The 23567-nt window shown below is 47.6% G+C and overlaps 1 protein-coding gene across 4 annotated transcripts in view; it reads left to right on the forward strand.

Moving 5' to 3' along the window:
* The window catches only part of LOC137305246 (ral guanine nucleotide dissociation stimulator-like), a 137628-nt gene that overhangs the window by 77023 nt on the left and 37038 nt on the right, over positions 1-23567 (forward strand). For all 4 annotated transcript variants that reach the window (XM_067974091.1, XM_067974092.1, XM_067974093.1 and 1 more), the window contains 3 exons: positions 897-1030; positions 6558-6773; positions 7390-7493. In XM_067974091.1, the coding sequence (XP_067830192.1) occupies positions 897-1030; positions 6558-6773; positions 7390-7493 (454 nt within the window). The remainder of the gene's footprint in view (positions 1-896; positions 1031-6557; positions 6774-7389; positions 7494-23567) is intronic.

Genomic DNA, 23567 nt, shown 5'->3' on the forward strand with positions numbered 1-23567 from the left:
CCGCCATTCAATGAGATCCTGGCTGATCTGTATCCTGACCCCATTTACCCACCTTTGCTCCATATCCCTTGATATCCTAACCGATGAAAAACCTAGCGATCTCAGTCTTGAAAATTTCAGTTGACCCCCAGCATCGCCTGGGAGGAGAGAATTCCACATCTTCACTGTCCTTTGTGTGAAAAAGAGCTTCCTGATTTCACCCCTCAACGGCCCAGCTCTAATTTTAAGACTATGCCCCCTTGTTCTGGATCCTTGGCCATCGTGCCTGTGCGGGCTTTTTGAAAGAGTTGTCCAATTAGTCCCACTCCCCCCTGCTCTTTCCCCACAGCCCTGCAAATTTTTCCTTTGCAAGTATTTATCCAATTCCCTTTTGAAAGTTACTATTGAATCTGCTTCCACCGCCCTTTCAGGCAGCGCATTCCAGATCATAACAACTCGCTGCGTAAAGACAATTCTCCTCATCTCCCCTCTGGTTCTTCTGCCAATTATCTCAAATCTGTGTCCTCTGGTTACCGACCATCCTGCCACTGGAAACAGTTTCTCCTTATTCACTCTACGAAAACCCTTCATGATTTTGAACGCCTCTATTAAATCTCCCCCAAACCTTCTCTGCTCTAAGGAGAACAATCCCAGCTTCTCCAGTCTCTCCATATAACTGAAGTCTCTCATCCCTGGTACCATTCCAGTAAATCTCCTCGGTATTCCCAATGATATCGGAGGTCTCCATTTTATTGTTATCCCTGTTTTCCCAATGGTGACCATATTATTCATCTTCCCCTGAGGTGAACATATTCCCAGTGATTTTTTTTTCTTGCTCCCTCTACCGCTCGTGGGATGTGTGTTGCTTGGTGACCATCAGGGCCCGAGTGATGTTTCTGTTTGGCTGTTCCCCTCAGGTCAAGACCTTGAGCGCAATGAGCTGATCAAGACCGAGGAGAATGGAAACAAGTCCCAGCACAAACAGGAAGCAGCCGATGTCCTCACCTTCATGGCCGATGTGACGGCATCTCAGCTCACCATGATCGATGCGGTGAGCACAATCACGAGTCTCTTCATAGACGGGCTTGACTTGATTTTAAGTAACGCCCAGCGGGTCAGGGCAGCATCTGTGGAGAGAGAGAGAGAAACAGAGTTAATGTTTCAGGTCGATGACCTTTCATCAGAACTGGAAGATGTTGAAGATTAAAACAGTTGACAAGCAAGTACAGACCCTGGGAAAAGGGGGAGAGGGGAGGAAAAAGCATAAGGGGAAGGTCTACGATAAAGTAGAGGGCAAAAGTGATTAAATGACAAACGGGGACGATGGTGCGAGGTGAATGGACGTGATAATGGGGCAAGTGAAGAAACATAAGATAGGTCTAGAGGGACATAGGAACAGGAGTAGGCCATTCAGCCCCTTGAGCCTGTTCTGCCATTGAATGAAATCATGGCTGATCTGTATTCTAACTCCATCCACCCGCCATGGCTCCATATCCCTTAGTACCCTTGGCTATATCGATCTCAGATTTAAAATGATTAATTGAGCTGGCATCTACTGCTTCTTGTGGGAGAGAGCTCCACACTTCTACCACCCTTTGCATGAAGAAATGTTTTGTGACTTCCCTCCTGAATGACCTGGTTCTGATTTTAAGGTTATGTTCCCCTTGTCCTGGACTCACCCACCAGTGGAAAAAGTTTCTCTCTCTCTCTATCATACTAATTTCTTTCAAAATTCTAAAAACCTCAATCAAATCATCCCTTAGCCTTCTATATTCTGGGGAATACAATCATAGAAAATAGGAGCAAGAGTAGGCCATTCGGCCCTTCGGGCCTGCTCCGCCATTCAAAATGATCATGGCTGATCGTCTAACTCAGTACCCTGTTTCCGCTTTTTCCCCATATCCCTTTAGCATTAAGAAATATATTTATCTTCTTGAATATATTTAATGACTTGGCCTCCACTGCCTTCTGTGGTAGAGAATTCCACAGGTTCACCACCCTCTGAGTGAAGAAATTTCTCCTCATCTCGGTTCTAAATGGCCGACCCCGTATCCTGAGACTGTGACCCCTGGTTCTGGACTCCCCAGCCATCGGGAACATCCTCCCTGCATCTAGTCTGTCTGGTCCTGTTAGAATTGTATATGTTTCGATGAGATAACGTCCAGTTTATGTAATCGAGCCTCATAATTTAACTCTTGGAGCCCTGGTAACATAGGAACAGGAGTAGGCCATTCAGCCCCTCGTGCCTGCTCCGCCATTCGATAAGATCATGGCTGATCTGTGATCTAACTCCATATACCTGCCTTTGGCCCATATCCCTTAATACCTTTGGTTGCCAAAAAGCTATCTATCTCAGATTTAAATTTAGCAATTGAGCTAGCATCAATTGCCGTTTGCGGAAGAGAGTTCCAAACTTCTACCACCCTTTGTGTGTAGAAATGTTTTCTAATCTCACTCCTGAAAGGTCTGGCTCTAATTTTTAGACTGTGCCCCCTACTCCGAGAATCCCCAACCAGTGGAAATAGTGTCTCTCTATCCACCCGACCTGTTTCTCTTAATATCTTATAAACATCAATCAGATCACCCCTTAAACTTCTAAACTCCAGAGAATACAACCCCAATTTGTGTAATCTCTACTCGTAACTTAACCCTTGAAGTCCGGGTATCATTCTAGTAAACCTACACTGCACTCCCTCCAAGGCCAATATGTCCTTCCGAAGTTGCGGTGCCCAGAACTGCTCACAGTACTCCAGGTGCGGTCTAACCAGGGTATTGTATAGCTGCCCCCTTGTACTCCAGGCCTCTAGATACAAAGGCCCGCATTCCATTAGCCTTATTGGTGAATCTGCGTTGCACTCCTTCCAAGGCCAGTATATCCTTTCTAAGGTGTAAATGGTCACAGCAGAATAACAGAGTTTAATTTAGATAAATGTGAGGTGATTCATTTTGGTAGATCGAATCGGGCCAGGACCTACTCCGTTAATGGTAGGGCGTTGGGGAGAGTTATAGAACAAAGAGATCTAGGAGTACAGGTTCATAGCTCCTTGAAAGTGGAGTCACAGGTGGATAGGGTGGTGAAGAAGGCATTCGGCATGCTTGGTTTCATTGGTCAGAACATTGAATACAGGAGTTGGGATGTCTTGTTGAAGTTGTACAAGGCCACACTTGGAGTACTGTGTACAGTTCTGGTCACCCTATTATAGAAAGGATATTATTAAACTAGAAAGAGTGCAGAAAAGATTTACTAGGATGCTACCAGGATTTGATGGTTTGACTTATAGGGAGAGGTTGGATAGACTGAGACTTTTTTCCCTGGAGAGTAGGAGGTTTAGGGGTGATCTTATAGAAGTCTATAAAATAATGAGGGGCATAGATAAGGTAGATAGTCAAAATCTTTTCCCAAAGGTAGGGGAGTCTATAACGAGGGGGCATAGATTTAAGGTGAGAGGGGAGAGATACAAAAGGGTCGAGAGGGGCAATTTTTTCACTCAAAGGGTGGTGAGTGTCTGGAACGAGCTGCCAGAGGCAGTAGTAGAGGCGGGTACAATTTTGTCTTTTAAAAAGCATTTGGACAGTTACATGGATAAGATGGGTATAGAGGGATATGGGCCAAGTGCAGGCAATTGGGACTAGCTTAGTGGTATAAACTGGGCGACATGGACATGTTGGGCCGAAGGGCCTGTTTCCATGTTGTAAACTTCTATGATTCTAAGCATAGAAACTCTGACAAGGAGGAGAAGGCTGCTGTGCCCAGGGAATGTGGCAGAGAAAGGCAGGTAGACCCCCCAGGGGTATGGACCTCCCTGCCGGCTTGAATCGATGGGGGATCCCCACCTCAAGCACCAGTCCGGACCTCTTACTCTCCCAGGGGCTTCTAGTGTAGCCTATCCTCCGTTACCAGCACCTGACATCCGAGAAGCAGGACTTCATTTCAGTCAACAACAATAACTTGCATTTATATAGCGCCTTTAACGTAGTAAAACGTCCCAAGGCGCTTCACAGGAGCGATTATCAAACAAAATTCGCCACCGAACCACATAAGGAGATATTAGGACAGGTGACCAAAAGCTTGGTCAAAGAGGTAGGTTTTAAGGAGCTTCTTAAAGGAGGAGAGAGAGAGGCGGAGAGGTTTACGGAGGGAATTCCAGAGCTTGGGGCCTAGGCAGCTGAAGGCACGGCCGCCAGTGGTGGAGCGATGAAAATCGGGGATGCGCAAGAGGCCAGAATTGGAGGAGCGCAGAGATCTCGGAGGGTTGTAGGGCTGGAGGAGGTTACAGAGATGGGGAGAGAGGCGAGGCCATGGAGGGATTTGAAAACAAGGATGAGAATTTTAAAATCGAGGCATCCCTGGACCGGGAGCCAATGTAGGTCAGCGAGCATGGGGGTGATGGGTGAACTGGACGTAGTCCTTTTTAACAATTTTGGTTGAGTTTTTGTGTCCTGAATAACAAATATTTGAAAATTTCCTCTCCGACCCCCCCGTGCCCCTCCACACCTTAAGCGATCGGAAACTAGTCCAGGAGACAATGGCTGAGTTGTCGAGAAAACAGAGATAATTAGAGTCAAGCGGGGGTCTCTGTGGGATGAAATGATTGGGAGCGCAGCCTTTTAATAAGGAACTGCTTCTTGTAAGTAAACCTTCCCTCTCGGGGTCTCCAAGTGTCTTTCTGACGAGCTCTGCTCCCTCGAAGTGCTGACACAAACTAGGTTAACAAGCGAACCAATTATGGTGCATTGCAGACTGGGATTTACGTGCAGTCCCCATGTCATCTTCAGTCTATTTGGGTACATGGAAATATCACACAGGTCCAGGGGGAGCAGGTTGGAATCATCATAGTGTTTATTTGCAAGCAAAGAATATGCTGACTCTTAAGAACTGGGCCACACTATAAGTACAAGGCAATCTATTGAAGTGCATGCAACAGTGAAAAGTCCTTTTTTCAAATTTCTACACCATCGACAATATTCCGCCAAAGAATAAAAAAGTAGTTAAAAAACTGGCAGGACAAGTTGAGAAGGTTGTTTTAAAAATCGCACGGGATGCTTGACTTTATAAACAGAAGCATAGCGTACAAAAGCAAGGAAGTTACGCTAAACCTTTATAAATCATTAGTTAGGCCCCAGCTGGAGTCTTGTGTCCAATTCTGGGCGCCACACTTTAGGAAGGATGTCAAGGCCTTGGAGAGGGTGCAGAGGAGATTTACTAGAATGGTACCAGGGATGAGGGACTTCAGTTACGTGGAGAGACTGGAGAAGCTGGGGTTGTTCTGCAATAGAATGATAGAAAGGTTTCAGCACAGAATGTGGCCATTCGGCCCATCGAGCCCGTGCCGGCTCTTTGTAAGAGCAATCCAGTTAGTCCCACTATCCCCTCTCCCCGTACCCTGCAAATTTTTTCCCTTCAAGTATTTATCCAATTCCTTTTTGAAGCCACTGCTTCCACCGCCCTTTCAGGCAGCGCATTCCAGATCATAACTACTCGCTGCGTAAAAAAGTTTTTCCTCATGTCGCCTTTGGTTCTTTTGCCAATCACCTTAAATCTGTGTCCTCTGGTTCTCGACCCTTCCGCCAATGGGAACAGTTTCTCCTTATTTACTTTATCTAAACCCGTCATGATTTTGAACACCTCTATCAAATCTCCTCTCAACCTTCTCTGCTCTAAGGAGAACAATCCCAGCTTCTCCAGTCTCTCCATGTAACTGAAGTCCCTCATCCCTGAAACCATTCCAGTAAATCTTTTCTGCACCCTCTCCAAGGCCTTCACATCCTTCCTAAAGTGCAGTGCCCAGTACTGGGCACAATACTCGAATTGTGGTCGAACCAGTGTTTTATAAAGGTTCAACATAACTTCCTTGCTTTTGTACTCTATGCCTCTATTTATAAAGCCCAGGATCCCATATGCTTTTTTAACTGCTTTCTCAACCTGCCCTGCCACCTTCAAAGACCCCGTCTACATATACCCCCAGGTCCCTCCGTTCCCACATCCTTAGAGCAGAGAAGGTTAAGGGGAGATTTGATAGAGGTGTTCAAAATCATGAAGGGTTGAGATAGAGTAAATGAGGAGAAACTGTTTCCAGTGGCAGAAGGGTCGGTAACCAGAGGACACAGATTTAAGGTGATTGGCAAAAGAACCAGAGGCGACATGAGGAAACATTTTTTTACGCAGCGAGTTTTAATGATCTGGAATGCGCTGCCTGAAAGGGCGGTGGAAGCAGATTCAATAGTAACTTTCAAAAGGGAATTGGATAAATACATGAAGGGGAAAAATTTGCAGGGCTATGGGGAAAGAGCAGGGAGGGAGTGGGACTAATGGGATAGCTCTTTCAAAGAGCCAGCACAGGCACGATGGGCCAAATGGTCTCCTTCTGTGCTACGTGATCTGATCAGGTAACTCAGTAGGCCAGATTTTCCAAATTCGGACTTGCGATTTTATGTCTTCCACGTCGTACGGTCCAAGTAACCTCACCACCAGGTCAGGGCTAGGACTCTAACCCCAGTCAGCCGGTGTTGGGGTCGGGGTTTGTCGACCTCCGACAGAAGCAGTAAAGCCTGCCGTCGTCTCTTTCCCCCCCCCCCAGGAGCTGTTCATGAAGGTGGTCCCGTATCACTGCCTGGGCTCCATCTGGTCGCAGCGGGATAAGAAGGGGAAGGAGAACCTCGCCCCCACTATCTGGGCCACCGTCCGGCAGTTCAACAAGCTCGCCAACTGCGTCATCAGCTCCTGCCTCAGCAACACCAAGCTGAGGCCGCAGCAGCGGGCACGTATCCTGGAGAAGTGGATCCGCATCTCAGAGGTAGGTCACGGAATTGGAGAGGTCCGATTCTAACCCAAGAATCGCCCTCCCTCCCTCCTCCCCCCCCCCCCCCCCACCTTCAATTCCTCCGTCAGAATGTCTACGGGCCTCTTCCGAGAAAGTGGGTGTCGGTGACCCGCCCAACTTTGCAGACCGGGCTGCCCCGCGCCCTTCAGGTTGCTGCGGCCCTTTAAATGCTTCCAACCGCACGCGTTTTCCATGCCGGGAACTTCCTGAGGTTATGCAAATGATGCTGACCCCGGAAATCGAGCAGGGCCAGCGCACCGGTGGACCGGTCCAGTCGCACTTCCGGATGGGATTGCACCGGATGGGAAAATCGGGGACCTCGTCTCTTTCCCATCCCGTCATGTCCGGAGATTGCTTTAGTGCTGCGCTGCACTGATTCGGAGGCCAGGCCTGAGAAGTTGGACAATTTCAACTGCATTATGTCCCAGACCTGACTGAAAGTTGGGCTGCGAGGACTGGGCCACAAGCCGATGAAAAAGTGCCCATAGTTTAAGCTCTCTGAAGAACGTTAAATCTGAATTTTGGAAGTGGGAACCCATCCGAAGCTGACTCCGTTACTCCCTCTATTTTTACATGTGCTCGTTTCCAGGAGTGCAGGGCTTTGAAGAACTTCTCCTCGCTGTACGCCATCATCTCCGCCCTCCAGTCCAACCCTCTCCACCGGCTCAAGAAAACATGGGAGGAGATTCCCAGGTATAGTGTGTGAGGAGAGATCAGTATCCCAGGATTAGAGCAGAGATTCCCAGGTATAGTGTGTGGGGAGAGATCAGTAACCCAGGATTAGAGCAGAGATTCCCAGGTATAGTGTGTGAGGAGAGATCAGTATCGCAGTATTAGAGAAGAGATTCCCAGGTATAGTATGTGGGGAGAGATCAGTATCCCAGTATTAGAGCCGAGAGTCCCAGGTATAGTATGTGGGGGAGATCAGTATCCCAGGATTAGAGCAGAGATTCCCAGGTATAGTGTGTGGGGAGAGATCAGTATCCCAGTATTCGAGCAGAGATTCCCAGGTATAGTGTGTGGGGAGAGATCAGTATCCCAGTATTAGAGCCGAGATTCCCAGATATAGTGTGTGGGGAGAGATCAGTATCCCAGTATTAGAGCCGAGATTCCCAGATATAGTGTGTGAGGAGAGATCAGCATCCCAGTATTAGAGCCGAGATTCCCAGATATAGTGTGTGGGGAGAGATCAGTATCCCAGTATTAGAGCCGAGATTCCCAGATATAGTGTGTGGGGAGAGATCAGTATCCCAATATTAGAGCCGTGATTCCCAGGTATAGTGTGTGGGGAGAGATCAGTATCCCAGTATTAGAGCTGAGATTCCCAGGTATAGTGTATGGGAGAGATCAGTATCCCAGTATTAGAGAAGAGATTCCCAGGTATAGTGTGTGGGGAGAGATCAGTATCCCAGTATTAGAGCAGAGATTCCCAGGTATAGTGTGTGGGGAGAGATCAGTATCCCAGTATTAGAGCCGAGATTCCCAGGTATAGTGTATGGGAGAGATCAGTATCCCAGTATAAGAGCAGAGATTCCCAGATATAGTGTGTGGGGAGAGATCAGTATCCCAGTATTAGAGCCGAGATTCCCAGGTATAGTGTGTGGGGGAGAGATCAGTATCCCAGTATTAGAGCCGAGATTCCCAGATATAGTGTGTGGGGAGAGATCAGTATCCCAATATTAGAGCAGAGATTCCCAGGTATAGTGTGTGGGGAGATCAGTATCCCAGTATTAGAGCCAAGATTCCCAGGTATAGTGTGTGGGGAGAGATCAGTATCCCAGTATTAGAGCAGAGATTCCCAGGTATAGTGTGTGGGGAGAGATCAGTATCCCAGCATTACTGCAGAGATTCCCAGGTATAGTGTGTGGGGAGAGATCAGTATCCCAGTATTAGAGCAGAGATTCCCAGGTATAGTGTGTGGGGGAGATCAGTATCCCAGTATTAGAGCAGAGATTCCCAGGTATAGTGTGTGAGGAGAGATCAGTATCCCAGTATTAGAGCCGAGATTCCCAGGTATAGTGTGTGGGGAGAGATCAGTATCCCAGTATTAGAGCCGAGATTCCCAGATATAGTGTGTGGGGAGAGATCAGTATCCCAGTATTAGAGCAGAGATTCCCAGGTATAGTGTGTGGGGAGAGATCAGTATCCCAGTATTAGAGCAGAGATTCCCAGGTATAGTGTGTGGGGAGATCAGTATCCCAGTATTAGAGCAGAGATTCCCAGGTATAGGGTGTGGGGGAGATCAGTATCCCAGTATTGGAGCAGAGATTCCCAGGTATAGTGTGTGGGGAGAGATCAGTATCCCAGTATTAGAGCAGAAATTCCAAGGTATAGTGTGTGGGGAGAGATCAGTATCCCAGTATTCGAGCAGAGATTCCCAGGTATAGTGTGTGGGGAGAGATCAGTATCCCAGTATTAGAGCCGAGATTCCCAGATATAGTGTGTGGGGAGAGATCAGTATCCCAGTATTAGAGCCGAGATTCCCAGATATAGTGTGTGAGGAGAGATCAGCATCCCAGTATTAGAGCCGAGATTCCCAGATATAGTGTGTGGGGAGAGATCAGTATCCCAGTATTAGAGCCGAGATTCCCAGATATAGTGTGTGGGAGAGATCAGTATCCCAATATTAGAGCCGTGATTCCCAGGTATAGTGTGTGGGGAGAGATCAGTATCCCAGTATTAGAGCCGAGATTCCCAGGTATAGTGTATGGGAGAGATCAGTATCCCAGTATGAGAGCCGAGATTCCCAGGTATAGTGTGTGGGGGAGATCAATATCCCAGTATTAGAGCAGAGATTCCCAGATATAGTGTGTGGGGAGAGATCAGTATCCCAATATTAGAGCCGTGATTCCCAGGTATAGTGTGTGGGGGAGAGATCAGTATCCCAGTATTAGAGCCGAGATTCCCAGGTATAGTGTGTGGGGGAGAGATCAGTATCCCAGTATTAGAGCCGAGATTCCCAGATATAGTGTGTGAGGAGAGATCAGTATCCCAGCATTAGAGCCGAGATTCCCAGGTATAGTGTGTGGGGGAGAGATCAGTATCCCAGTATTAGAGCCGAGATTCCCAGGTATAGTGTGTGGGGAGAGATCAGTATCCCAGTATTAGAGCAGAGATTCCCAGGTATAGTGTGTGGGGAGAGATCAGTATCCCAATATTAGAGCAGAGATTCCCAGGTATAGTGTGTGGGGAGATCAGTATCCCAGTATTAGAGCAGAGATTCCCAGGTATAGTGTGTGGGGAGAGATCAGTATCCCAGTATTAGAGCAGAGATTCCCAGGTATAGTGTGTGGGGAGAGATCAGTATCCCAGCATTACTGCAGAGATTCCCAGGTATAGTGTGTGGGGAGAGATCAGTATCCCAGTATTAGAGCAGAGATTCCCAGGTATAGTGTGTGAGGAGAGATCAGTATCCCAGTATTAGAGCAGAGATTCCCAGGTATAGTGTGTGGGGAGAGATCAGTATCCCAGTATTAGAGCAGAGATTCCCAGGTATAGTGTGTGGGGGAGATCAGTATCCCAGTATTAGAGCAGAGATTCCCAGGTATAGTGTGTGAGGAGAGATCAGTATCCCAGTATTAGAGCCGAGATTCCCAGGTATAGTGTGTGGGGAGAGATCAGTATCCCAGTATTAGAGCCGAGATTCCCAGATATAGTGTGTGGGGAGAGATCAGTATCCCAGTATTAGAGCAGAGATTCCCAGGTATAGTGTGTGGGGAGAGATCAGTATCCCAGTATTAGAGCAGAGATTCCCAGGTATAGTGTGTGGGGAGATCAGTATCCCAGTATTAGAGCAGAGATTCCCAGGTATAGGGTGTGGGGGAGATCAGTATCCCAGTATTGGAGCAGAGATTCCCAGGTATAGTGTGTGGGGAGAGATCAGTATCCCAGTATTAGAGCAGAAATTCCCAGGTATAGTGTGTGGCGAGAGATCAGTATCCCAGTATTCGAGCAGAGATTCCCAGGTATAGTGTGTGGGGAGAGATCAGTATCCCAGTATTAGAGCCGAGATTCCCAGATATAGTGTGTGGGGAGAGATCAGTATCCCAGTATTAGAGCCGAGATTCCCAGATATAGTGTGTGAGGAGAGATCAGCATCCCAGTATTAGAGCCGAGATTCCCAGATATAGTGTGTGGGGAGAGATCAGTATCCCAGTATTAGAGCCGAGATTCCCAGATATAGTGTGTGGGGAGAGATCAGTATCCCAGTATTAGAGCCGAGATTCCCAGGTATAGTGTATGGGAGAGATCAGTATCCCAGTATAAGAGCAGAGATTCCCAGATATAGTGTGTGGGGAGAGATCAGTATCCCAGTATTAGAGCCGAGATTCCCAGGTATAGTGTGTGGGGGAGAGATCAGTATCCCAGTATTAGAGCCGAGATTCCCAGATATAGTGTGTGGGGAGAGATCAGTATCCCAATATTAGAGCAGAGATTCCCAGGTATAGTGTGTGGGGAGATCAGTATCCCAGTATTAGAGCCAAGATTCCCAGGTATAGTGTGTGGGGAGAGATCAGTATCCCAGTATTAGAGCAGAGATTCCCAGGTATAGTGTGTGGGGAGAGATCAGTATCCCAGCATTACTGCAGAGATTCCCAGGTATAGTGTGTGGGGAGAGATCAGTATCCCAGTATTAGAGCAGAGATTCCCAGGTATAGTGTGTGGGGGAGATCAGTATCCCAGTATTAGAGCAGAGATTCCCAGGTATAGTGTGTGAGGAGAGATCAGTATCCCAGTATTAGAGCCGAGATTCCCAGGTATAGTGTGTGGGGAGAGATCAGTATCCCAGTATTAGAGCCGAGATTCCCAGATATAGTGTGTGGGGAGAGATCAGTATCCCAGTATTAGAGCAGAGATTCCCAGGTATAGTGTGTGGGGAGAGATCAGTATCCCAGTATTAGAGCAGAGATTCCCAGGTATAGTGTGTGGGGAGATCAGTACCCAGTATTAGAGCAGAGATTCCCAGGTATAGGGTGTGGGGGAGATCAGTATCCCAGTATTGGAGCAGAGATTCCCAGGTATAGTGTGTGGGGAGAGATCAGTATCCCAGTATTAGAGCAGAAATTCCAAGGTATAGTGTGTGGGGAGAGATCAGTATCCCAGTATTCGAGCAGAGATTCCCAGGTATAGTGTGTGGGGAGAGATCAGTATCCCAGTATTAGAGCCGAGATTCCCAGATATAGTGTGTGGGGAGAGATCAGTATCCCAGTATTAGAGCCGAGATTCCCAGATATAGTGTGTGAGGAGAGATCAGCATCCCAGTATTAGAGCCGAGATTCCCAGATATAGTGTGTGGGGAGAGATCAGTATCCCAGTATTAGAGCCGAGATTCCCAGATATAGTGTGTGGGAGAGATCAGTATCCCAATATTAGAGCCGTGATTCCCAGGTATAGTGTGTGGGGAGAGATCAGTATCCCAGTATTAGAGCCGAGATTCCCAGGTATAGTGTATGGGAGAGATCAGTATCCCAGTATGAGAGCCGAGATTCCCAGGTATAGTGTGTGGGGGAGATCAATATCCCAGTATTAGAGCAGAGATTCCCAGATATAGTGTGTGGGGAGAGATCAGTATCCCAATATTAGAGCCGTGATTCCCAGGTATAGTGTGTGGGGGAGAGATCAGTATCCCAGTATTAGAGCCGAGATTCCCAGGTATAGTGTGTGGGGGAGAGATCAGTATCCCAGTATTAGAGCCGAGATTCCCAGATATAGTGTGTGAGGAGAGATCAGTATCCCAGTATTAGAGCCGAGATTCCCAGGTATAGTGTGTGGGGGAGAGATCAGTATCCCAGTATTAGAGCCGAGATTCCCAGGTATAGTGTGTGGGGAGAGATCAGTATCCCAGTATTAGAGCAGAGATTCCCAGGTATAGTGTGTGGGGAGAGATCAGTATCCCAATATTAGAGCAGAGATTCCCAGGTATAGTGTGTGGGGAGATCAGTATCCCAGTATTAGAGCCGAGATTCCCAGGTATAGTGTGTGGGGAGAGATCAGTATCCCAGTATTAGAGCAGAGATTCCCAGGTATAGTGTGTGGGGAGAGATCAGTATCCCAGCATTACTGCAGAGATTCCCAGGTATAGTGTGTGGGGAGAGATCAGTATCCCAGTATTAGAGCAGAGATTCCCAGGTATAGTGTGTGAGGAGAGATCAGTATCCCAGTATTAGAGCAGAGATTCCCAGGTATAGTGTGTGGGGAGAGATCAGTATCCCAGTATTAGAGCAGAGATTCCCAGGTATAGTGTGTGGGGGAGATCAGTATCCCAGTATTAGAGCAGAGATTCCCAGGTATAGTGTGTGAGGAGAGATCAGTATCCCAGTATTAGAGCCGAGATTCCCAGGTATAGTGTGTGGGGAGAGATCAGTATCCCAGTATTAGAGCCGAGATTCCCAGATATAGTGTGTGGGGAGAGATCAGTATCCCAGTATTAGAGCAGAGATTCCCAGGTATAGTGTGTGGGGAGAGATCAGTATCCCAGTATTAGAGCAGAGATTCCCAGGTATAGTGTGTGGGGAGATCAGTATCCCAGTATTAGAGCAGAGATTCCCAGGTATAGGGTGTGGGGGAGATCAGTATCCCAGTATTGGAGCAGAGATTCCCAGGTATAGTGTGTGGGGAGAGATCAGTATCCCAGTATTAGAGCAGAAATTCCCAGGTATAGTGTGTGGGGAGAGATCAGTATCCCAGTATTCGAGCAGAGATTCCCAGGTATAGTGTGTGGGGAGAGATCAGTATCCCAGTATTAGAGCCGAGATTCCCAGATATAGTGTGTGGGGAGAGATCAGTATCCCAGTATTAGAGCCGAGATTCCCAGATATAGTGTGTGGGGAGAGATCAGTATCCCAATATTAGAGCCGTGATTCCCAGGTATAGTGTGTGGGGAGAGATCAGTATCCCAGTATTAGAGCCGAGATTCCCAGGTATAGTGTATGGGAGAGATCAGTATCCCAGTATGAGAGCCGAGATTCCCAGGTATAGTGTGTGGGGGAGATCAATATCCCAGTATTAGAGCAGAGATTCCCAGATATAGTGTGTGGGGAGAGATCAGTATCCCAATATTAGAGCCGTGATTCCCAGGTATAGTGTGTGGGGGAGAGATCAGTATCCCAGTATTAGAGCCGAGATTCCCAGGTATAGTGTGTGGGGGAGAGATCAGTATCCCAGTATTAGAGCCGAGATTCCCAGATATAGTGTGTGGGGAGAGATCAGTATCCCAGTATTAGAGCCGAGATTCCCAGGTATAGTGTGTGGGGGAGAGATCTGTATCCCAGTATTAGAGCCGAGATTCCCAGGTATAGTGTGTGAGGAGAGATCAGTATCCCAGTATTAGAGCCGAGATTCCCAGATATAGTGTGTGAGGAGAGATCAGTATCCCAGCATTGCTGCAGAGATTCCCAGGTAGTGTGTGAGGAGATCAGTATCCCAGTATTAGAGCAGAGATTCCCAGGTATAGTGTGTGGGGAGAGATCAGTATCCCAGGATTAGAGCAGAGATTCCCAGGTATAGTGTGTGGGGAGAGATCAGTATCCCAGGATTAGAGCAGAGATTCCCAGGTATAGTGTGTGTGGAGAGATCAGTATCCCAGGATTAGAGCAGAGATTCCCAGGTATAGTGTGTGAGGAGAGATCAGTATCCCAGGATTAGAGCCGAGATTCCCAGGTATAGTGTGTGGGGAGAGATCAGTATCCCAGTATTAGAGCCGAGATTCCCAGATATAGTGTGTGAGGAGAGATCAGTATCCCAGTATTAGAGCAGAGATTCCCAGGTATAGTGTGTGGGGAGAGATCAGTATCCCAGTATTAGAGCAGAGATTCCCAGGTATAGTGTGTGGGGAGAGATCAGTATCCCAGGATGAGAGCAGAGATTCCCAGGTATAGTGTGTGGGGAGAGATCAGTATCCCAGGATTAGAGCAGAGATTACCAGGTATAGTGTGTGGGGAGAGATCAGTATCCCAGGATTAGAGCAGAGATTCCCAGGTATAGTGTGTGGGGAGAGATCAGTATCCCAGTATTAGAGCAGAGATTCCCAGATATAGTGTGTGGGGAGATCAGTATCCCAGTATTAGAGCCGAGATTCCCAGGTATAGTGTGTGGGGAGAGATCAGTATCCCAGTATTAGAGCCGAGATTCCCAGATATAGTGTGTGAGGAGAGATCAGTATCCCAGTATTAGAGCAGAGATTCCCAGGTATAGTGTGTGGGGAGAGATCAGTATCCCAGTATTAGAGCAGAGATTCCCAGGTATAGTGTGTGGGGAGAGATCAGTATCCCAGTATTAGAGCAGAGATTCCCAGGTATAGTGTGTGGGGAGAGATCAGTATCCCAGTATTAGAGCCGAGATTCCCAGGTATAGTGTGTGGGGAGAGATCAGTATCCCAGTATTAGAGCCGAGATTCCCAGGTATAGTGTGTGAGGAGAAATCAGTATCCCAGTATTAGAGCCGAGATTCCCAGGTATAGTGTGTGAGGAGAGATCAGTATCCCAGTATTAGAGCAGAGATTCCCAGATTTCGTGTGTGAGGAGAGATCAGTATCCCAGGATTAGAGCAGAGATTCCCAGGTATAGTGTGTGGGGAGAGATCAGTATCCCAGTATTAGAGCAGAGATTCCCAGGTATAGTGTGTGAGGAGAGATCAGTATCCCAGTATTAGAGCAGAGATTCCCAGGTATAGTGTGTGGGGAGATCAGTATCCCAGTATTAGAGCCGAGATTCCCAGGTATAGTGTGTGTGGGAGAGATCAGTATCCCAGTATTAGAGCAGAGATTCCCAGGTATAGTGTGTGGGAGAGATCAGTATCCCAGCATTAGAGCAGAGATTCCCAGGTATAGTGTGTGAGGAGAGATCAGTATCCCAGTATTAGAGCAGAGATTCCCAGGTATAGTGTGTGGGGAGAGATCAGTATCCCAGTATCAGAGCAGAGATTCCCAGGTATAGTGTGTGGGGGAGATCAGTATCCCAGTATTAGAGCAGAGATTCCCAGGTATAGTGTGTGGGGAGAGATCAGTATCCCAGTATTAGAGCCGAGATTCCCAGGTATAGTGTGTGGGGAGAGATCAGTATCCCAGTATTGGAGCCGAGATTCCCAGATATAGTGTGTGGGGAGAGATCAGTATCCCAGTATTCGAGCAGAGATTCCCAGGTATAGTGTGTGAGGAGAGATCAGTATCCCAGTATTAGAGCCGAGATTCCCAGGTATAGTGTGTGGGGAGAGATCAGTATCCCAGTATTAGAGCCGAGATTCCCAGATATAGTGTGTGGGGAGAGATCAGTATCCCAGTATTAGAGCAGAGATTCCCAGGTATAGTGTGTGGGGAGATCAGTATCCCAGTATTAGAGCAGAGATTCCCAGGTATAGTGTGTGAGGGGAGATCAGTATCCCAGTATTAGAGCAGAGATTCCCAGGTATAGTGTGTGGGGGAGATCAGTATCCCAGTATTAGAGCAGAGATTCCCAGGTATAGTGTGTGGGGAGAGATCAGAATCCCAGTATGAGTGCCGAGATTCCCTGGTATAGTGTGTGGGGAGATCAGTATCCCAGTATTAGAGCAGAGATTCCCAGGTATTGTGTGTGGGGGAGATCAGTATCCCAGTATTAGAGCTGAGATTCCCAGGTATAGTGTGTGGGGAGATCAGCATCCCAGTATTAGAGCTGAGATTCCCAGGTATAGTGGTTGTGGGAGAGATCAGTATCCCAGTATTAGAGCAGAGATTCCCAGGTATAGTGTGTGGGAGAGATCAGTATCCCAGGATTAGAGCAGAGATTCCCAGGTATAGTGTGTGAGGAGAGATCAGTATCCCAGTATTAGAGCAGAGATTCCCAGGTATAGTGTGTGGGGAGAGATCAGTATCCCAGTATTAGAGCAGAGATTCCCAGGTATAGTGTGTGGGGGAGATCAGTATCCCAGTATTAGAGCAGAGATTCCCAGGTATAGTGTGTGAGGAGAGATCAGTATCCCAGTATTAGAGCCGAGATTCCCAGGTATAGTGTGTGGGGAGAGATCAGTATCCCAGTATTAGAGCCGAGATTCCCAGATATAGTGTGTGGGGAGAGATCAGTATCCCAGTATTAGAGCAGAGATTCCCAGGTATAGTGTGTGGGGAGAGATCAGTATCCCAGTATTAGAGCAGAGATTCCCAGGTATAGTGTGTGGGGAGATCAGTATCCCAGTGTTAGAGCAGAGATTCCCAGGTATAGGGTGTGGGGGAGATCAGTATCCCAGTATTGGAGCAGAGATTCCCAGGTATAGTGTGTGGGGAGAGATCAGTATCCCAGTATTAGAGCAGAAATTCCCAGGTATAGTGTGTGGGGAGAGATCAGTATCCCAGTATTCGAGCAGAGATTCCCAGGTATAGTGTGTGGGGAGAGATCAGTATCCCAGTATTAGAGCCGAGATTCCCAGATATAGTGTGTGGGGAGAGATCAGTATCCCAGTATTAGAGCCGAGATTCCCAGATATAGTGTGTGAGGAGAGATCAGCATCCCAGTATTAGAGCCGAGATTCCCAGATATAGTGTGTGGGGAGAGATCAGTATCCCAGTATTAGAGCCGAGATTCCCAGATATAGTGTGTGGGGAGAGATCAGTATCCCAGTATTAGAGCCGAGATTCCCAGGTATAGTGTATGGGAGAGATCAGTATCCCAGTATAAGAGCAGAGATTCCCAGATATAGTGTGTGGGGAGAGATCAGTATCCCAGTATTAGAGCCGAGATTCCCAGGTATAGTGTGTGGGGGAGAGATCAGTATCCCAGTATTAGAGCCGAGATTCCCAGATATAGTGTGTGGGGAGAGATCAGTATCCCAATATTAGAGCAGAGATTCCCAGGTATAGTGTGTGGGGAGATCAGTATCCCAGTATTAGAGCCAAGATTCCCAGGTATAGTGTGTGGGGAGAGATCAGTATCCCAGTATTAGAGCAGAGATTCCCAGGGATAGTGTGTGGGGAGAGATCAGTATCCCAGCATTACTGCAGAGATTCCCAGGTATAGTGTGTGGGGAGAGATCAGTATCCCAGTATTAGAGCAGAGATTCCCAGGTATAGTGTGTGGGGGAGATCAGTATCCCAGTATTAGAGCAGAGATTCCCAGGTATAGTGTGTGAGGAGAGATCAGTATCCCAGTATTAGAGCCGAGATTCCCAGGTATAGTGTGTGGGGAGAGATCAGTATCCCAGTATTAGAGCCGAGATTCCCAGATATAGTGTGTGGGGAGAGATCAGTATCCCAGTATTAGAGCAGAGATTCCCAGGTATAGTGTGTGGGGAGAGATCAGTATCCCAGTATTAGAGCAGAGATTCCCAGGTGTAGTGTGTGGGGAGATCAGTACCCAGTATTAGAGCAGAGATTCCCAGGTATAGGGTGTGGGGGAGATCAGTATCCCAGTATTGGAGCAGAGATTCCCAGGTATAGTGTGTGGGGAGAGATCAGTATCCCAGTATTAGAGCAGAAATTCCAAGGTATAGTGTGTGGGGAGAGATCAGTATCCCAGTATTCGAGCAGAGATTCCCAGGTATAGTGTGTGGGGAGAGATCAGTATCCCAGTATTAGAGCCGAGATTCCCAGATATAGTGTGTGGGGAGAGATCAGTATCCCAGTATTAGAGCCGAGATTCCCAGATATAGTGTGTGAGGAGAGATCAGCATCCCAGTATTAGAGCCGAGATTCCCAGATATAGTGTGTGGGGAGAGATCAGTATCCCAGTATTAGAGCCGAGATTCCCAGATATAGTGTGTGGGAGAGATCAGTATCCCAATATTAGAGCCGTGATTCCCAGGTATAGTGTGTGGGGAGAGATCAGTATCCCAGTATTAGAGCCGAGATTCCCAGGTATAGTGTATGGGAGAGATCAGTATCCCAGTATGAGAGCCGAGATTCCCAGGTATAGTGTGTGGGGGAGATCAATATCCCAGTATTAGAGCAGAGATTCCCAGATATAGTGTGTGGGGAGAGATCAGTATCCCAATATTAGAGCCGTGATTCCCAGGTATAGTGTGTGGGGGAGAGATCAGTATCCCAGTATTAGAGCCGAGATTCCCAGGTATAGTGTGTGGGGGAGAGATCAGTATCCCAGTATTAGAGCCGAGATTCCCAGATATAGTGTGTGAGGAGAGATCAGTATCCCAGTATTAGAGCCGAGATTCCCAGGTATAGTGTGTGGGGGAGAGATCAGTATCCCAGTATTAGAGCCGAGATTCCCAGGTATAGTGTGTGGGGAGAGATCAGTATCCCAGTATTAGAGCAGAGATTCCCAGGTATAGTGTGTGGGGAGAGATCAGTATCCCAATATTAGAGCAGAGATTCCCAGGTATAGTGTGTGGGGAGATCAGTATCCCAGTATTAGAGCCGAGATTCCCAGGTATAGTGTGTGGGGAGAGATCAGTATCCCAGTATTAGAGCAGAGATTCCCAGGTATAGTGTGTGGGGAGAGATCAGTATCCCAGCATTACTGCAGAGATTCCCAGGTATAGTGTGTGGGGAGAGATCAGTATCCCAGTATTAGAGCAGAGATTCCCAGGTATAGTGTGTGAGGAGAGATCAGTATCCCAGTATTAGAGCAGAGATTCCCAGGTATAGTGTGTGGGGAGAGATCAGTATCCCAGTATTAGAGCAGAGATTCCCAGGTATAGTGTGTGGGGGAGATCAGTATCCCAGTATTAGAGCAGAGATTCCCAGGTATAGTGTGTGAGGAGAGATCAGTATCCCAGTATTAGAGCCGAGATTCCCAGGTATAGTGTGTGGGGAGAGATCAGTATCCCAGTATTAGAGCCGAGATTCCCAGATATAGTGTGTGGGGAGAGATCAGTATCCCAGTATTAGAGCAGAGATTCCCAGGTATAGTGTGTGGGGAGAGATCAGTATCCCAGTATTAGAGCAGAGATTCCCAGGTATAGTGTGTGGGGAGATCAGTATCCCAGTATTAGAGCAGAGATTCCCAGGTATAGGGTGTGGGGGAGATCAGTATCCCAGTATTGGAGCAGAGATTCCCAGGTATAGTGTGTGGGGAGAGATCAGTATCCCAGTATTAGAGCAGAAATTCCCAGGTATAGTGTGTGGGGAGAGATCAGTATCCCAGTATTCGAGCAGAGATTCCCAGGTATAGTGTGTGGGGAGAGATCAGTATCCCAGTATTAGAGCCGAGATTCCCAGATATAGTGTGTGGGGAGAGATCAGTATCCCAGTATTAGAGCCGAGATTCCCAGATATAGTGTGTGGGGAGAGATCAGTATCCCAATATTAGAGCCGTGATTCCCAGGTATAGTGTGTGGGGAGAGATCAGTATCCCAGTATTAGAGCCGAGATTCCCAGGTATAGTGTATGGGAGAGATCAGTATCCCAGTATGAGAGCCGAGATTCCCAGGTATAGTGTGTGGGGGAGATCAATATCCCAGTATTAGAGCAGAGATTCCCAGATATAGTGTGTGGGGAGAGATCAGTATCCCAATATTAGAGCCGTGATTCCCAGGTATAGTGTGTGGGGGAGAGATCAGTATCCCAGTATTAGAGCCGAGATTCCCAGGTATAGTGTGTGGGGGAGAGATCAGTATCCCAGTATTAGAGCCGAGATTCCCAGATATAGTGTGTGGGGAGAGATCAGTATCCCAGTATTAGAGCCGAGATTCCCAGGTATAGTGTGTGGGGGAGAGATCTGTATCCCAGTATTAGAGCCGAGATTCCCAGGTATAGTGTGTGAGGAGAGATCAGTATCCCAGTATTAGAGCCGAGATTCCCAGATATAGTGTGTGAGGAGAGATCAGTATCCCAGCATTGCTGCAGAGATTCCCAGGTAGTGTGTGAGGAGATCAGTATCCCAGTATTAGAGCAGAGATTCCCAGGTATAGTGTGTGGGGAGAGATCAGTATCCCAGGATTAGAGCAGAGATTCCCAGGTATAGTGTGTGGGGAGAGATCAGTATCCCAGGATTAGAGCAGAGATTCCCAGGTATAGTGTGTGTGGAGAGATCAGTATCCCAGGATTAGAGCAGAGATTCCCAGGTATAGTGTGTGAGGAGAGATCAGTATCCCAGGATTAGAGCCGAGATTCCCAGGTATAGTGTGTGGGGAGAGATCAGTATCCCAGTATTAGAGCCGAGATTCCCAGATATAGTGTGTGAGGAGAGATCAGTATCCCAGTATTAGAGCAGAGATTCCCAGGTATAGTGTGTGGGGAGAGATCAGTATCCCAGTATTAGAGCAGAGATTCCCAGGTATAGTGTGTGGGGAGAGATCAGTATCCCAGGATGAGAGCAGAGATTCCCAGGTATAGTGTGTGGGGAGAGATCAGTATCCCAGGATTAGAGCAGAGATTACCAGGTATAGTGTGTGGGGAGAGATCAGTATCCCAGGATTAGAGCAGAGATTCCCAGGTATAGTGTGTGGGGAGAGATCAGTATCCCAGTATTAGAGCAGAGATTCCCAGATATAGTGTGTGGGGAGATCAGTATCCCAGTATTAGAGCCGAGATTCCCAGGTATAGTGTGTGGGGAGAGATCAGTATCCCAGTATTAGAGCCGAGATTCCCAGATATAGTGTGTGAGGAGAGATCAGTATCCCAGTATTAGAGCAGAGATTCCCAGGTATAGTGTGTGGGGAGAGATCAGTATCCCAGTATTAGAGCAGAGATTCCCAGGTATAGTGTGTGGGGAGAGATCAGTATCCCAGTATTAGAGCAGAGATTCCCAGGTATAGTGTGTGGGGAGAGATCAGTATCCCAGTATTAGAGCAGAGATTCCCAGGTATAGTGTGTGGGGAGAGATCAGTATCCCAGTATTAGAGCCGAGATTCCCAGGTATAGTGTGTGGGGAGAGATCAGTATCCCAGTATTAGAGCCGAGATTCCCAGGTATAGTGTGTGAGGAGAAATCAGTATCCCAGTATTAGAGCCGAGATTCCCAGGTATAGTGTGTGAGGAGAGATCAGTATCCCAGTATTAGAGCAGAGATTCCCAGATTTCGTGTGTGAGGAGAGATCAGTATCCCAGGATTAGAGCAGAGATTCCCAGGTATAGTGTGTGGGGAGAGATCAGTATCCCAGTATTAGAGCAGAGATTCCCAGGTATAGTGTGTGAGGAGAGATCAGTATCCCAGTATTAGAGCAGAGATTCCCAGGTATAGTGTGTGGGGAGATCAGTATCCCAGTATTAGAGCCGAGATTCCCAGGTATAGTGTGTGTGGGAGAGATCAGTATCCCAGTATTAGAGCAGAGATTCCCAGGTATAGTGTGTGGGAGAGATCAGTATCCCAGCATTAGAGCAGAGATTCCCAGGTATAGTGTGTGAGGAGAGATCAGTATCCCAGTATTAGAGCAGAGATTCCCAGGTATAGTGTGTGGGGAGAGATCAGTATCCCAGTATCAGAGCAGAGATTCCCAGGTATAGTGTGTGGGGGAGATCAGTATCCCAGTATTAGAGCAGAGATTCCCAGGTATAGTGTGTGGGGAGAGATCAGTATCCCAGTATTAGAGCCGAGATTCCCAGGTATAGTGTGTGGGGAGAGATCAGTATCCCAGTATTGGAGCCGAGATTCCCAGATATAGTGTGTGGGGAGAGATCAGTATCCCAGTATTCGAGCAGAGATTCCCAGGTATAGTGTGTGAGGAGAGATCAGTATCCCAGTATTAGAGCCGAGATTCCCAGGTATAGTGTGTGGGGAGAGATCAGTATCCCAGTATTAGAGCCGAGATTCCCAGATATAGTGTGTGGGGAGAGATCAGTATCCCAGTATTAGAGCAGAGATTCCCAGGTATAGTGTGTGGGGAGATCAGTATCCCAGTATTAGAGCAGAGATTCCCAGGTATAGTGTGTGAGGGGAGATCAGTATCCCAGTATTAGAGCAGAGATTCCCAGGTATAGTGTGTGGGGGAGATCAGTATCCCAGTATTAGAGCAGAGATTCCCAGGTATAGTGTGTGGGGAGAGATCAGAATCCCAGTATGAGAGCCGAGATTCCCTGGTATAGTGTGTGGGGAGATCAGTATCCCAGTATTAGAGCAGAGATTCCCAGGTATAGTGTGTGGGGGAGATCAGTATCCCAGTATTCGAGCCGAGATTCCCAGGTATAGTGTGTGGGGAGAGATCAGTATCCCAGTATTAGAGCAGAGATTCCCAGGTATTGTGTGTGGGGGAGATCAGTATCCCAGTATTAGAGCTGAGATTCCCAGGTATAGTGTGTGGGGAGATCAGCATCCCAGTATTAGAGCTGAGATTCCCAGGTATAGTGGTTGTGGGAGAGATCAGTATCCCAGTATTAGAGCAGAGATTCCCAGGTATAGTGTGTGGGAGAGATCAGTATCCCAGGATTAGAGCAGAGATTCCCAGGTATAGTGTGTGAGGAGAGATCAGTATCCCAGTATTAGAGCAGAGATTCCCAGGTATAGTGTGTGGGGAGAGATCAGTATCCCAGTATTAGAGCAGAGATTCCCAGGTATAGTGTGTGGGGGAGATCAGTATCCCAGTATTAGAGCAGAGATTCCCAGGTATAGTGTGTGGGGAGAGATCAGTATCCCAGTATTAGAGCCGAGATTCCCAGGTATAGTGTGTGGGGAGAGATCAGTATCCCAGTATTAGAGCCGAGATTCCCAGATATAGTGTGTGGGGAGAGATCAGTATCCCAGTATTAGAGCAGAGATTCCCAGGTATAGTGTGTGAGGAGAGATCAGTATCCCAGTATTAGAGCCGAGATTCCCAGGTATAGTGTGTGGGGAGAGATCAGTATCCCAGTATTAGAGCCGAGATTCCCAGATATAGTGTGTGGGGAGAGATCAGTATCCCAGTATTAGAG

The sequence above is a fragment of the Heptranchias perlo genome, chromosome 39 (genome assembly GCF_035084215.1).
Source record: "Heptranchias perlo isolate sHepPer1 chromosome 39, sHepPer1.hap1, whole genome shotgun sequence".
NCBI lineage: Eukaryota > Metazoa > Chordata > Chondrichthyes > Hexanchiformes > Hexanchidae > Heptranchias > Heptranchias perlo.